At 63.9% G+C, this 14,258-nt stretch overlaps 1 protein-coding gene across 1 annotated transcript in view; it reads left to right on the forward strand.

Moving 5' to 3' along the window:
* KCNQ2 (potassium voltage-gated channel subfamily Q member 2) overlaps nt 1-14,258 on the forward strand; it is a 70,338-nt gene that overhangs the window by 48,198 nt on the left and 7,882 nt on the right. The window contains 5 exon segments of the mRNA XM_032257013.1: nt 2,242-2,271; nt 6,423-6,476; nt 10,566-10,789; nt 11,806-11,911; nt 12,521-12,652. Coding sequence (XP_032112904.1) covers nt 2,242-2,271; nt 6,423-6,476; nt 10,566-10,789; nt 11,806-11,911; nt 12,521-12,652 — 546 coding nt within the window.

Here is a 14,258-nt window from a genome sequence, read left to right on the forward strand (position 1 = left end):
GTGCGTGGAGAGGGAGGCCCGGCGTGGAGATGGATGGAGGCCCTGTGTGGAGGTGGAGGCCCGGTGTGGAGATGGATGGAGGCCCGGTGTGGAGATGGATGGAGGCCTTGTGTGGAGATGGAGGCCCGGTGTGGAGATGGAGGCCGTGCGTGGAGAGGGAGGCCCGGCGTGGAGCTGGATGAAGGCCCGGCGTGGAGATGGATGGAGGCCCGGCGTGGAGAGGGAGGCTCTGTGTAGAGATGGAGGCCTGGCGTGGAGGCGGAGCTATCCGGAAGGAGGTGCAGAGCGGCCTTGTGTCTAACACCATCACACCTGTGACGTATTCAGGAGGCCCACGGGGTTTGGGGGAGCTTCATACCAGCAGAAACTAGACTGGCAGGGACAGTGTGGAGTGAAGGGAGGCAGGTGTCGGACTTCCGGGAGTCTGCAGGCCGGAAACAGGCCGGTGGCGCCCCTTAGCTGTGAGCACAAGCTGCCCTGCAGGAAACAGGGAATGACCCTGAGGCTCCGGCAGAGGCCAGCGGGGCGGAGAGTCCCCTGAGGCACGTCCCCAGAGCTGTGCCACGCGGCGTTTGCCTCGCTGGATTGAAGACCGTGGTGGCTGGCGTCCCCTCTGTCGTTCTCCGTTTTTGAGCAGGGATGCCGTCCTGTGTTGGATGCTTTAAGCAGGTGACTTGTTTTCCAGATTCACAGGTCCATGCACAGGGATGGCAGCCCCAGCGTGGCGCAGCCACGGCCTCACACGTACCTGAGTTCAGTGATTCCCATGACTTTAGATGATGAGATTTGGGACTTTTTGAACAAATGGGATTTCCCCCAAGACCGAGTCTCACTGTGTCACTCAGGCTGAAGTCTAGTGGTGCGATCATGGCTCACTGCAACCTCTGCCTCCTGGGCTCAAGTCATTCTCCTCCCTTGGCTCCTGAGTAGCAGGGATTGCAGGCACCCGCCACCACACCCAGCTAATTTTTATATTTTTAGTAGAGACAGAGTTTCACCATGTTGGTCAGGCTGGTCTTGAACTCCTGACCTTAGATGATCTACCCGCCTCGGCCTCCCAAAGTGCTGGGATTACAGGTGTGAGCCACTGTGCCCAGCCAATGGATGGGATTTCGATGAGGTTTTGGACACAGAGTCCATGCTGCAGAGGGTGGAGACTCGGGGATTTTGGCAAGGGTGAGTGTATTCTGAACATAAGATGGACATGAATTTTGGGGGTTTGGGGGAACACAGCGGGTTGGATGCTGGTCTCCAAAATGTCCCAGAGTGTGCAGAGGTGACCTTATTTGGAAAAAGGTCCTTGCATCTGTAACCAAGCCTGGGATCTTGAAGCAAGGTCACCCTGGATCATCCGGTGAGCCCTAGGTCCGGTGGCAGCTGTCCTTACAGCAGAGGAGGAGACACGCAGACGTGGAGAACGCCGCGGAGAGACGGAGGCAGAGACGGGGCGGTGCGGCCAGAAGCCAAGGACTCCTGGGCTGCTGGGAGCTGCAGGAGGCGGTGAGGGACCCCATGCTCCACGGCAACACGGTCCCTGTCACGTGAAGGATCTGGAAGTGCACCGAAGAGCCTGCCTGCAACTCGGCGGACCAGCCTGCACACCCACGGGTGAGCAAATCACGACCCACTGTCTCACTCAATTCATGCTGCGGTCACCAGCACAAACAGCCCCACGGGAGACACCGTAGGGTCCAGACCGCCTTCCCTGCAGGGCGAGGCGGGGACAGCTGGCCGCAGTGGTGCGAAGCCTGGGCTCGCTGACTGGCACAGTGGAACCACCCCTGGAAAATCGCGAGGAAGAGAATCATCCCATTAGGGTACACGTGGAAAAGACAGTCGGAGCTGCTCAGTGTGTCTTGAGAATTGACTGTAAATTCAACTCCCTTCTGGGGCTTCCATCAGCAAATGTGTCCTTTTTGGGACCTTAGTAATATTGGTGTGGTTCTGATTAAAATGAGTGTTCCTCACGAGAAGGGAAGGGACCCCCAGGTCAGAAGAGCAGAGGCCCCCGTGGGGTCCCTCTTCCCTCTTGGAGCTGCCTCCGTGGACTCTGGGGTGCCCATTCCTGGAGCCGTGGGCTCTCTGGGGTGGGTGGGCCAGCTCCGCCCCTGCCCGGCCTTGTCTGAGACCCCTGTCCCGTGTAGCCCCCGACACATGGGACTGTGGGGGGCTGGGCTGGCTGGGGGACCCTCATGGATGCTGAGTGGGGGGCCACTAACTCTCTGTTGCTTCTGTTTGAAGGAAGGAGCCCCCGCCGGAGCCGTCGCCAAGGTCAGTGCCCCCGCCCCCGCCGCCCTGTGTCCATGTGTGAAGGGCTGTCTGGTCTTGCTCTGTGTGCACAGCCTGTCGTGGGGGCGTGAGGGCCTCAAGGGCCGTGCCTGTCCTTCCCTGTGTGACCCGAAGTGGGCCCTTAAGTCACTTTCCCTGCTCAGCCCTCCCAGTAATTGGTTTTACTCTGCAGCACTGTGGATCTGGCAGCTGGGGGGCTTCTCGAGTGGGATCCCCCACCTGACCACAGGTCCGGCCCCAAGGGTCTCGGAGGCAGGGGCTTTCTGCAAGCGCACCCCCTCCGGCTGCCGGCACACGCCCGGACTCGCAGCTGGCCACAGTCGAGGATGGCCGAGGTCAAAGCTCTGAGGGGCCTCTGGAGCTCCTGCTGCTCTGGGTCCGGGGCCCTCGTCCCCCAGGGGAGGGTCGGACATCCTCTGCCTTGCGCCGCTGGTGGAGATTTTCTGCTGGTCCCCTGTCCCCATTTGCCAAGGTCGAGGTGGGCCAAGGGTGCAGGTGCTTAGTCTGGTTCCCTCTCCCGGGCCCTGAGGTTCTGTGGGTCAGGCAGGCTGGAGACGGGACGCGTGTGGGACTCTGCTGGGGTGAAGGGTGGAGACAGAATCCGGATCATTTCACAAGTTAGTTCTGTGTCTGCCAAGCCCCAGTCCACCCTGCGTCAGTGTGAGGGGGTCCAGGCTTCTCTGGAACCCCCAGCGCCCCATCCACACGTTGCAGAGTAAGTCCAGCCTCTTGGATCTGGTCCGAGATGGATGCCCGCCTGCCCTGTGCCTGCCTGAGCCCTCCTGGACTGCGATGAGACACTGGGGGGCTCGGGTGACCACCAGGGGCTTGTTCATCCTCCCAGGGAGGCTAAAAGATCGCACCAGGGCCCAGGGAAAGCCAGGTCGGCAGCATGGCCTCTGCTGGTGCCACTGCCGGAAGGGGACCCGGAGCCGTGCTGGCCACGGCTGCAGAGGGGCCACGTCATTCTCCTGTCACTGCCTCCCCCGCCTGTTGCCGGCCCAGAGGCTGGGGGTGGCTGGGGGGACGGGCACTGTGCCCCCACAACGGGCACCTCAGCTGTGATTTGGGTGGACTCTCGGCACTGCCGCAGGTGGACGCGAGCCTTCCCCACCCCTCCCCGAGGCCCGACCCCGCCCTTGCTGGGGGGCTGCTCAGTGGCTGACGGCGCCCTCCCTCGACGCCCCGCCCACCCGCTCCACCTTCTCGTCTCAGCTTCTCTCTTTCTCTCTCTCCCTCCCGCCCTCCCCCCATCCGGACACCCTCGGCCCCCACCTGCTTTAACCCCTGTTACTGCCCTTCCCGGGCCCCTCTCGTCTGCCCCCTCTTTGGGGATGAGTCGCTGGCCCTGAAAGCGAACTCCAGGTGAGGACACTCGGGAGCCTCTGGGCTCCCACCCCTCCCCCGTCTCTTCCCCACATTTCCGAGGGGCCCTGCCTGCCTGTGCTTCCCACGCCTCCCCCAGGGGCCAGTGCCCACCCGCCCAGCCCTCGTCCTGGGACGCCTGTGGTAAGGGCGTGGGGCAGCCGGGTCGGGGCATCCGGAGGCTGGCTAGGGTGCGGTGGGAGTGAAGAGCTGTCTCTGCCCTCAAGGACCCCCCGCCCATCCTGGGATGCCACCTGCCAGGTAACAGGGTGGGTCTCTGTCCCCTGGCCTGGGGCAGCTGCAGCCCCCCTATTGCCAGTGCAGGGTCGTGCGTGGGAGGCTGTTCCGAAGTTGTCACCTGCCACATCCCTGGGCTGCTGGCTGTGGGGGCCTGCTCTTCGACGCATGAGGGGGAGCTTGGCTCCCAGCACCCTTCTGCTGCCCGGCCCCGCCCTGTGAGTCTGGTGTCAGCTGGTCTGGGCAGGTAGATGGTGAGGACACAGGGACCCTCACTACCTGCTGAGACCCCCCACCCCCATCCTGGCTTGTAACCCAGGCACGTGGCAAGCATCGGCTCCTGTAGGGCCCATGGGCTGTGCCGGAGTCAGAGGAGGCTACGTGGGGGTGGGGTGGGGAGCCAGGCTGGCTGGGGGCTCAGGGCTGTGCTGCTCTGGGGGGAGTCTCTGGCCATGGCGGCTCCGATTCCTGCTGCCTTGCCCGCCCCACGTCTCCCTGTCTTCTGCCCCCTCGCCTGGAGGAGCCCCCACCCCAGCTGCCCCTCATGTCCCGTGTAGCTCCTCTCTTCTCAGGCATGGTGTCCGCGTGGTTTTGGTGCATGTCTGCCCTATCTGGTCTCGGTCAGGGTCTGTGGGCCTCCGGGTTGCCGTGGGCCTGCCTGCCTGCCTGGCTTTCTTACCCACGTGTGGAGCTCTCTGTGGCTGATGAGGCGGGAAGGAAGCCCAGTGCCAGCCGTGGGCCCCAGGGGGAGGTGCAGCTGCTCGGGCCCCCCACAGAGCTTTGGGGGTCTTGGGGGGCCGTGGCGGCAGTGCCTCTGCCCAGCTCTCCCCAGCCCTCAGACCACGCTGCCCCAGACAGGAGCTGCCAGCCACGAGTGGCTGTGAAAACACTGTGCATTAAAATGGGCACGAGACTCGGGGGCCTGGGGTGGGCATGGCTGCAGCCAGCACTTTGGTGTCACTGGAGGGCAGTCCCGTTGCAGAACCTGGCCCTGTGCCTGGGAAGAGCCTCCTGGGCAAGGCAATCCTGCTGGGGTCAAAACTGGAGCCCTCGGGAGGTTTGGGGAACAGGCCTCCGCCTCCTTCCTGCTGCTTCCCCTGGGGCGGGGATGGTCCCCTGGGGCCCTTGGGCAGGGGCCTCTGTGCTGGGGCTTGGGCACCCTGGGGGTGCTGATGACAGTCTCAGGTCTTTGCCTGCCAGGCAGGCTTGGGTGCCATTGTGGCTGGGGTGCCCTGGGGTGGCTGCAGTGAGAGAGGCTTCCGCGAGCAGCCAGAGCCTCAGGCCAGGCGCTAGGTGCCGGCTCCCTCCCGCCCCTCCCACCCTCTCGCTCATGGTTAACTACCAATCGGAGTCAGCCTGTGCACCACATCCTGAAGGGCCTGGGGACCCCGAAGCCACTTGCCTACTAAAAAGTGGGACCAGCACAGGGCCTGGGGCGGAAGCCAGGCACCCGCCCTTGGGGTCTTGCAGGCCAGCAGGGTTTGGGGAAGGGTCCAGAGCCCTCAGCCTGCCCGGTGGCCAAGCGCTGCCGCGACTAGACCTAGGCGTGTCTGTGGTGCTGCGTGGAGCGCTGTCGGCGGCCGGTCGCAGGGAGCACCAGCGTCTAGAGGCACGCGTGTGCAAGAAGACGGGGGCTGGGCACGTTCTTCTGGAGCCTGTGTGTTCTGAGCATGCCGGGGTTCCTGGGGCACCTCGTTGGAGAAGCGCTGCCTCGGGGAGCAGCTGCAAGGCGCGTCGAGCGGCTGGGCGGGGAAAGAAAGGCCCTGCGGTTCTTGGTGGTTTCCATTTCTTGCCTAAACATTTGCACATTGCGATGCAGAGATAAACCACCAGGGCTTTCCGGGAGATTCTCGGGAAAGTGTTCCATGTTTTCTGAGCCTTTTCTAAGGAGCACCCCGGTGGGGAACCGCGAGGGTGCGGTGAAGGAATTCACACTGAGGGGATCCACTGAGCCCTGATGCGGCCGTCCTCAGGGAGCCTTGAGCCCCCAGGTGCCCTGAGCCCCTCCAGTTCCCAGCAGCGGCAGCCACGCCTCCCGGGTGAACCGAGACGCACCTCCGGCTGGGGGCCTGGCTGGCAGGGCAGTGTCACCAAGTGGTCTGCAAGGCGGGACAACTGCCCACTTTCCTCCCTCAGACGTGCGCGCTCACCCCACCCCTTCCCGGGCCGCGTCCTGCCTAGCGCCTTCTGCAACCCTGAGGCCGTGTATTATTGTTTTGTTGGCATGAATACTGCAAAAAATAATACAGCTTTTAAGATGTGGACCCAAACTGTGGCTTTGGGAGGAAAAGGTATTTTTCGAGGAAAAAAAAAAAAAAACCAGGATTTTTTTCCTTTAAAAATAGGGAAGTGTTTTCTTCTCCGGATCATAGAGACGGTGGTGCGGCTTGCTCGCTGGCCTTGCTTGGGCGCAAGCTCTGCCGCTGGGGATGCGCCCGACACCCTGGGCGGTTGCGGTGCCTCAGTTTCCCCGCTCCCGGCCATGTGCTGTTGCTGGCGCCCAGGACTAACTGTGCTCTCCTCATTTCCAGTAAAGGCAGCCCGTGCAGAGGGTCCCTGTGTGGATGCTGCCCCGGACGCTCTAGGTACCGCGGAACGCGCCTCACGGACTGACCGCTGCTGCACGGCTCCTCTGCCTGCCCCGCTTACTAAAGGCTCTGGAGCAGCCAGGGGAGGCTGGCGCCCCAACCCCAGTTCCGACCCACCGACCTTGCGGTGCGGGCCTGGCTCCCTCTATTCCAGCCGCAGCTGCGCGCAGGACGGAGCTGGGTGAAGGTGATTCTTGCCACCCCGCCAGGCGACGCCCTGCGCACAGCTGGAGGGGCCAGCCAGGGCTGTGAACCCAGCAAGGCGTTCGTGCCTCCTGGGGTCCCCGACTGCTCTTCAGGGAACGTTTCCCTAGGGCTGCCACTCTAGCACCTCTGCTGTGCACCTGAGGGCGACTGAGCCTCCCCGGCTGCCTCGCCTGTGCGGGGCAGCTCCATCTGTGTGTGCCGGGCTTCTCAGGGTCTTGATGCATCGAAGCCCCAGAACCCCAGAGGCCCTCGGCTTCCTCTTCCTACAACAGGCCTGAGGGCGGGTGGAAACAGGCCGGGGGAGGAGCCGCCCGCTTTGCACTGTGGGCTCCTGGCCTGCACCGTGACCTGCACCTCCCTGCCCCGGTGTCCCCTGTCTGCAGGCCTGCGCTGGGGGCCCCTCCCTCCCGGCCAGCATGGCCCAGCAAGGCGGAGGCAGCTGTGCTGTGCCCATGTGGGGCTCACCTCCGCGCATGCTGGGCCTGGAGGGTGGGGCGCTGCATGCTGCCCCCCTGCATCTGTGCATGCTCCGGACCCTGCTCCACCAGGCCCGCCGGCCCCGCCACCCTCTCCCTGCGACTTTGTGCTGCTGCTTGTGCTTTGGGGGTCGGTGCTTGCGGGATCCCCAGAGAGGGAGATGGGGTGTGGGCTGCCCGGGACGAGGCCTGCTTGGACTCTGGCAGGCTGTCCTGCATGTCCAGAGCATCCGCGTTCAGGGCGTTTCCGGCTGCAGGCTGGTTTGGGGCAGGGGCTGAGGTCAGGCTGCTTGGGGACTAGAGGGGTTTGGAAGTGGGGCTGGGAGCCCCGGCCAGAGCATGACCCATGCCATGCCACGTCCTGCTTCGAGCAGCCCCCACTGGAGGCCCCTTCATGCGCCTCCCTGGGTTTTGCTGACACCCGCTGGGTGGGGCTCTGGAGGCCGGCTCCCCAGCCTCCTGCTCCCTGCAGGCCCTGCACATCTGATTGTCACTGCGGGGAGGGCGGCAGGCAGCGTAGGGGTGAAGTGCAGGTACCGGGGACACCCCTCGAGCAGCGAGGGCAGCTCTGGTCGAGGGCTCCTCCCGGGCGGGTGGCGGCAGCTTTTTGAGTTTGCTTGTTCTTGGCTTGTGCGCCGGGGGAGGGCCTGTGAGACCACGCGCGCTCCTGGCGGCCGAAGCGGGCTGACGGGGTCGGGTGTCTGCGGCATGGAGCCTCACCAGCTGTGCTTGGAGGGTGCAGAGTTCGGGTCCTGGTGGAGGTCCAGGGAGGGAAGGACGCGTCCAGACCCCACTACCTGCTTCTCCCCGGCAGAGCCTCCCTTGCAGATCTGAGGTGGGAGGGAAGCCCCAGGGCCGGGACAGCAGGGCCCTGCTGAGGCCGGGGCGGGCTCCTTCCCTCCAGCTCCATCTTCCTGCGGCTCCCCCGTGTTGGCTGGGGCAGTGCATGAGGGCTGCGTCCCGGAGCCCCGGTGCTGCGCTGGGCATGGGGTCTGGCAGGGCGTCCCTGCCGCTCGGCGGGGCTGTGGCTGCTCGTGGTGGCCGGGGGATTCCCCACTGGAAAACAAGATGCAGGCATCGGGCAGGGTCCCCTCGCCCAGGGCCATGGAAACCACGCTGCTCCTTCGCTGCAGCTCCCAGCGGCTGCGGGGCCTACGCCTTCTTGGCCGCACGTCTGTGTGGCGCATGGGTGTCTGACCTGTCACCTCCAAGGCCGCAGGCAGGAATCTGCTGCTGATTCCTCACCATGCGCCTTCCCCACTGCAAGCCGTCATCACCAGGCTCCCGAGACCAGCCAGGGGCAGCCCGGAAGCTGCAGCTGACCTGATGGCTCCGCCCTCCACCCGGTGCTTCACCAGTGGCCGTGGGAAAGGAGGTGGCTGCTTCTTTCTCTTTGGTGACTGGACCTGCCTGTGTGGAGACCTGGAGAGCGGAACTGAGTCTTCCAGTGACCCCCACTTGCCCTGAGGCCTGAGCAGGGCCAGGAGGGGCCCGTTCCTACCTCTGAAATGGCTTGTGCGGTGGAGGAGGAGAGAAGAACATTCCAGAAGCCAGAGTCCCGCCAAGCCCGTGCCCAGGTGCTCCCTTGGCCCCCAACGGGTTCTCCTCGGCCACCTGTGCTTCCGTTGGGTCAGGGACCAGAGGCCCCCATGACACCAGGACTCGGGGCACCCCTGGCCCCCATGGGCATGGCGTGTTGGCCCCGGGCAGTGCAGGGCGTGGACTCAGGGCCGGGGTCCTGAGTGAGCCTGTACCATCCACTCCAGACGCCCGCAGCACACCCTTCAGGGCTGGGGGTCTCGGCCTCTCCGTCTCTGCTTCCCCTGCAGGCACGGCATCCAGGGGCTTCTTTCTTCCTCTCAGAGACCCCGGAGTGGCCACAGATGGTCTAGGCATGGTCTGGGCAGTCGCCTGCTGCATGGCGGATGGGGTGGGAGGGCAGCCAAGCCCGAAGCGTGGAGGCCGGTGGACGGTCACGGTGGGCGCGATGGGCGCTCCGTTGTAGCGCGTTCTCTCTGTGCCGTCTGGTGGGCGTGTCTCTCTGGCTGTGGGTCCCAGTGGGGGCCGATGCTGGCTGCTGACCCGGGCCTTGGCCCCTCACTGTTGGCTGGGGAGCCGCCACGGAGCCCAGGAGGTATTAGAGTGCGTCAGGGAGTAACTGGGCCTCCCCACCCAGGGGCTTGTCTCAGGCCCCAGGAGCAGTGCTCTGGGCCCAGAGCCGTCCTGAGAAGTTCCTTGGCTGCTGAGCATGGCGGGCGTTAACAGGTCCCCAGTTCACAGGAGTCCCGCTGTCCTCAAGGGAGCTAGAGGCTCTGATGCTTCCCAGACCTCCGGAGGCACATCTGCCCGGGGTACGCCAGCCGCAGTGAACCCCCACCCCCACTGTTGCCCAGAGGATGCTGGAGTCTGGGGCACCCCAGCCGTGGCAACCTCCCCACTGGCACCCAGAGGACACTGGAGCTGAAGAACTCGGGTGCAGACCTGTCTCCTTGGTTACCAAGAGACTCGGGGACAGGCAACCCCAAGGACCCCCGAGAATCTGGAGCTGGAGGCCCAGCCAGACACAGCCACAAATCCTGCTTTACGTCTTGAGGGCCGAGCGCCGGGCCACCGTGCGGCGGCCTCAGAGGCTGCCTCCCCGCCCCCTGGGGCCAGGACTCCAACCGCCAACCGTGAGGCTTGTTGCCTGAGGCCCTGCTGGCAGAGGACCTGTCCTCGATTCCTTCCTTCCAGAAGCTGAGGGAGCAGTTCTCCGTCAGACGCCCCTGGCAGGAGGGGTGCCGTGCAGAGGAGGCCTGAGTCCCCCGGAAGCCCACCCCTCCAGGCGGCCCCCGGCGTCTGGGAAAGGCCTGGGTGTGGCTGCACCAGTGACCGCTGCAGACTCGGCCCCCACGTCCTGGCTGTCCCCCATGTCCTCCCACACCCTCGACTGGGCAGAAGGAGAGGGACAGGCGGAGGGAGGGGAGGAGGGAGGCTGCTTCCGGGGGGCAGTTACGGCTGTGAAAAGGCCACAGGGGAAACCACAGGCCAAGGCAGACGCAGGCGCCTGAGAAGAGGGCAGCCCGAGTGCCACTGGGTGAAGGGCTGGTGGGACAGCGTGAGGAGGGCTCTGGCGCCTTGTGGTGGTGGCAGAGCGGGATTTAAGAGTCCGCAAACATCGCCTCCCTGACATGGCCAAGCTCTGGCCACACCAGTGCCAGCCCAGACTCCCCTCCTGCCTTCCCCCCCGGGTGCTCGGTCCCCGTGGCACCTGCTCTGAGCCGCCTGTGTGGCTGCTCCTCAGCCCTGGGTCTTCCTCCCGTTGCGTGGGCAGGGTCTGCTGAGAGCCGACACGGCCTGTGTTCTCTCTGGAGTGACTTCTCTCGCTGTGTTTCTGTTTGTCTGTCGGTTCCTGTGGGAGCAGCCAGAAGGTCAGTTTGAAAGATCGTGTCTTCTCCAGCCCCCGAGGTGTGGCTGCCAAGGGGAAGGGGTCCCCGCAGGCCCAGACGGTGCGGCGGTCCCCCAGCGCCGACCAGAGCCTCGAAGACAGCCCTAGCAAGGTGCCCAAGAGCTGGAGCTTCGGGGACCGCAGCCGGGCACGCCAGGCTTTCCGCATCAAGGGTGCTGCATCTCGGCAGAACTCAGAAGGTGGGTCTGGCCTCCTCAGTGCCCCCCGATCTGAGACTGAGCCCCTCTGGGGCTGGATCGTGGCGCCTGAGCTACCAGGGCCACCTGAGGCATCGCTGCCTCTTTCGCTTGCTCTGGGAGTGGAAACCTCCCCCCCCACACACTTTCTAAAATTGAGGTGAAACTTGGGCAGCATGAAATTAACTACTTGAAAGTGTAGCCAGGCGTGGTGGCTCACGCCTGTAATCCCAGCTCTTTGGGAGGCTGAGGCGGGCACATCATGAAGTCAGGAGTTTGAGACCAGCCTGGTCAACACAGTGAAACCCCATCTCTACTAAAAATGCAAAAGTTACCTGGACATGGTAGCGGGCACCTGCAGTCCCAGATTCTCGGGAGGCTGAGGCACAAGAATCGCTTAAACCCGAGAGGCGGAGGCTGCAGTGAGCCGAGATCGCACCACTGCACCTGAGCCTTGGGGACAGAGTGAGACTCCGTCTCAAGAAAGAAAAAAGTGTAGAAATCCAGTGGCATTTAGCACATTCACAGCGAGGTTGTCGCCACCATCTCAGCCTGGTTCTAGAAGATTCTCATAATCACAAAAGAAAACCCTGTGCTCACCAGCAGTCACCCGGTTCCCCCCCTCAGCCCCAGCACCTGCAGTCTCGGGCGCACAGGTCAGCGGCTCCTGCGTGGGGTTGTCAGCTCTGGCTTCCCTCACTGAGCCCAGTGTCAGAGTGGCACATCCACGGTTAGCGTCCTGCGTGTGGAAGCGCCGTGTTCTGTTCAGCCACTGGCAGGGATGTCCTTGGACACCCACATCGGCCACTCCCTGTGGCCACAGCCTGCTGGGGAAGGTCCTGGCCCGCGAGCCACTGATGCAGAGGGACAGGTTTCTGGAAAAGCTGGGGCACCCGTGGGGCACCCTGGGGAGCCTCGAGGGGCTCTCCGGCGTTCTTTCTGGCTGGTGTGCCCTGTAGGATCCCACGAGTGGGTTTCCCGTCCCTCTCGACCCTCATGGCCTGTCTCCTTCACCCCAGAAGCAAGCCTCCCTGGAGAGGACATCGTGGATGACAAGGGCTGCCCCTGTGAGTTTGTGACTGAGGACCTGACTCCGGGCCTCAAAGTCAGCATCAGAGCTGTGTGGTGAGGACTTGCCCAGCCGGGATCCTGGGGGAGGGAGGAGGGGTCTCCTGTCCATGGCCACATGTGCTGCGGTGCTCCTGGTGCAGGACAGCAGCCAGGAGACGGGGTCTGCCCGGAAAATAAAGGGCCAAACTGCGGGTGGGCCTGGCTGGTCGCCTGGGTCCAGTCTTCCCGGGACTGCAGCGGGCCTCGGGCGGGACGCCGGTTCAGCACGAGGCCTGAGGCCTGGCTCTGCCTGGCTTAGGAAGCAGCTCAGCCACCTGTGTCTGGTGTGGCACGGAGTCCAAGGGGGCATGGCCAGGCCTGGAAGCCTCAGCTGTCCCAGGTATAGCAGGGACCCCGAGGCCAGGCCCTTCCATGCGTGGAGCCGGTGGGTGGCAGACAAGAGGGGTGAGTCCAGCCACCTCCAGGGGCCAAGGTCTCAGAGGTGCTGGGAAGGCGACAGGCAGGCGGACATGGGGCCAGCCTGGTGCGTGTGGCGAGGGTCTCTGGCTCAGGGGTCACTGTCCCCCCCTCCACAGTGTCACAGGCAGGTGGAGATGAGACCAGCCTGGTGCGTGTGGCCGGGGTCTCTGGCCGAGGGCTCACTGTCATCTCCCCCTCCTGCAGTGTCATGAGGTTCCTGGTGTCCAAGCGGAAGTTCAAGGAGAGCCTGCGACCCTACGATGTGATGGACGTCATTGAGCAGTACTCGGCCGGCCACCTGGACATGCTGTCCCGCATTAAGAGCCTGCAGTCCAGGCAAGGGCCCCCGCCAACCTGTCCAGCAGGGGAGCAGGGGACAAGAGCGGGGTGGGCGGTCGCGCCAAAGCCCAGTGTGGCCCATGGTGGGAGCACAGGGGGCGTGCAGGGAGCGGCCGCCTCCCCACACATGTCGGCATCTGTCAGCCTTGGTGGTGTCTTCCAAGTCTGTTGTAATATTTCTGTTCTCTCCACCTCTCCCCATCCACACTGCGGCGGGCAAGTGTGTGACGTGTTTGTGCACACATGCACATGTGTGTGCACGGATGTGTGGGTCCCTGAAATGTGTGTGTGCGCGTATGTGTAAGTGCACACGTGCACAGGTGTGTGTGGGGTTGTGTGCGTCTGGGGCCTGTGCGCTCTGCCATGTGCACACGTGTGTGTTGGGGGTGGAGTAATTCTGCTGAGAGACGAAGCTGCAGGGTGGACCCCGCCAGGCCGCGGCTGTCACTTCGCACCTTTCCTTCCTCCACGCTGCTCTCCTGCAAAGGGAGGCCGCTCCTGAGCAGGGCCAGCACCATGCGTGAGAACCCCTGTGCCCACTCCAGGAGCCAAATGTACATTCATGTAGAGACACACGTCAGGGCTGGGCACACTATGCACACATGTGCACCCCACATGCAGGCGTGTACCAGCGTGCACACACAGACCCACGTCTCCTCTCCCACACACGTGCACCCCACCTACAGGCGTGTACCAGTGTGCACACACAGACCCACGTCCCCTCTCCCACACACGTGCACCCCACCTACAGGCGTGTACCAGTGCGCACACACAGACCCACGTCCCCTCTCCCACACGTGTTCACACACAACCGTGCTCCAGCCTGGTGCCCACACATAGGTGTCCCCTAAGACCATACACATGCTGGTGTGTGTGCAACCTCAGGCACATACAAACAAGCACATGCCATGAGTGTGTGTATCTTTCCTGGGGGAGACACACGGCTCTTGGGAGTTTCTCGTGCAGTAGGGGACACGCTCCTGCCTACCAGGGTCCCCATCGTCTCCCAGGCCCCCAAGCAAGGCTGTAGCAGTTTCCCAGCCCTGGGAGTGAGGCTGGGCCCCCATTACAGGGAGAAGGCTGAGATGCTCAGGGACAGCCCTGGGGGTCACAGCCCAGCTCAGGCCTCCAGCGGAGTGAAGCGCTCATCTGAGGGGGTCCAGGGCCCAGTGTGGGGCTCCTGCTCCGTCCCGCTTCAGGGGGCCCAGGAAGGGGTTTCTCCAGCCTTAGCCCCCTCCTGCTGTTCAGGGGTCAATGAGGCACCCCCTGCGCCCCCTCCCCCGGGCCCCAGTTGTGAGGCCTCCTTCCCAGCATCCTCTCCAGAGCAGTTGTCAGCATTGTGCTGCATGTGCAGGTGTGCGTGGGTGTGCATGGGCGCATGTGTGCTCACGTGTTTACATGCACATGCGCATGTTCATGTGTTTACATATTTCCGTGTGTGTTTAATGTGCATGTGTGTGTTCTCACGTGTTTGTGTGCATGTGTGCACGTGTGTTCATGCGTGTTCAGTGTGTGCGTGCGTGTTCACGTGTATGTGTTGGCATGTTTGCATGCATGTGTGTGTTCGCGTGTGGGTGTGTGCACATGTGTGCGTGTGTGTGCG

The sequence above is a fragment of the Sapajus apella genome, unplaced genomic scaffold, assembly GCF_009761245.1.
Source record: "Sapajus apella isolate SASKATOON/1434 unplaced genomic scaffold, GSC_monkey_1.0 scaffold96, whole genome shotgun sequence".
Lineage (NCBI taxonomy): Eukaryota > Metazoa > Chordata > Mammalia > Primates > Cebidae > Sapajus > Sapajus apella.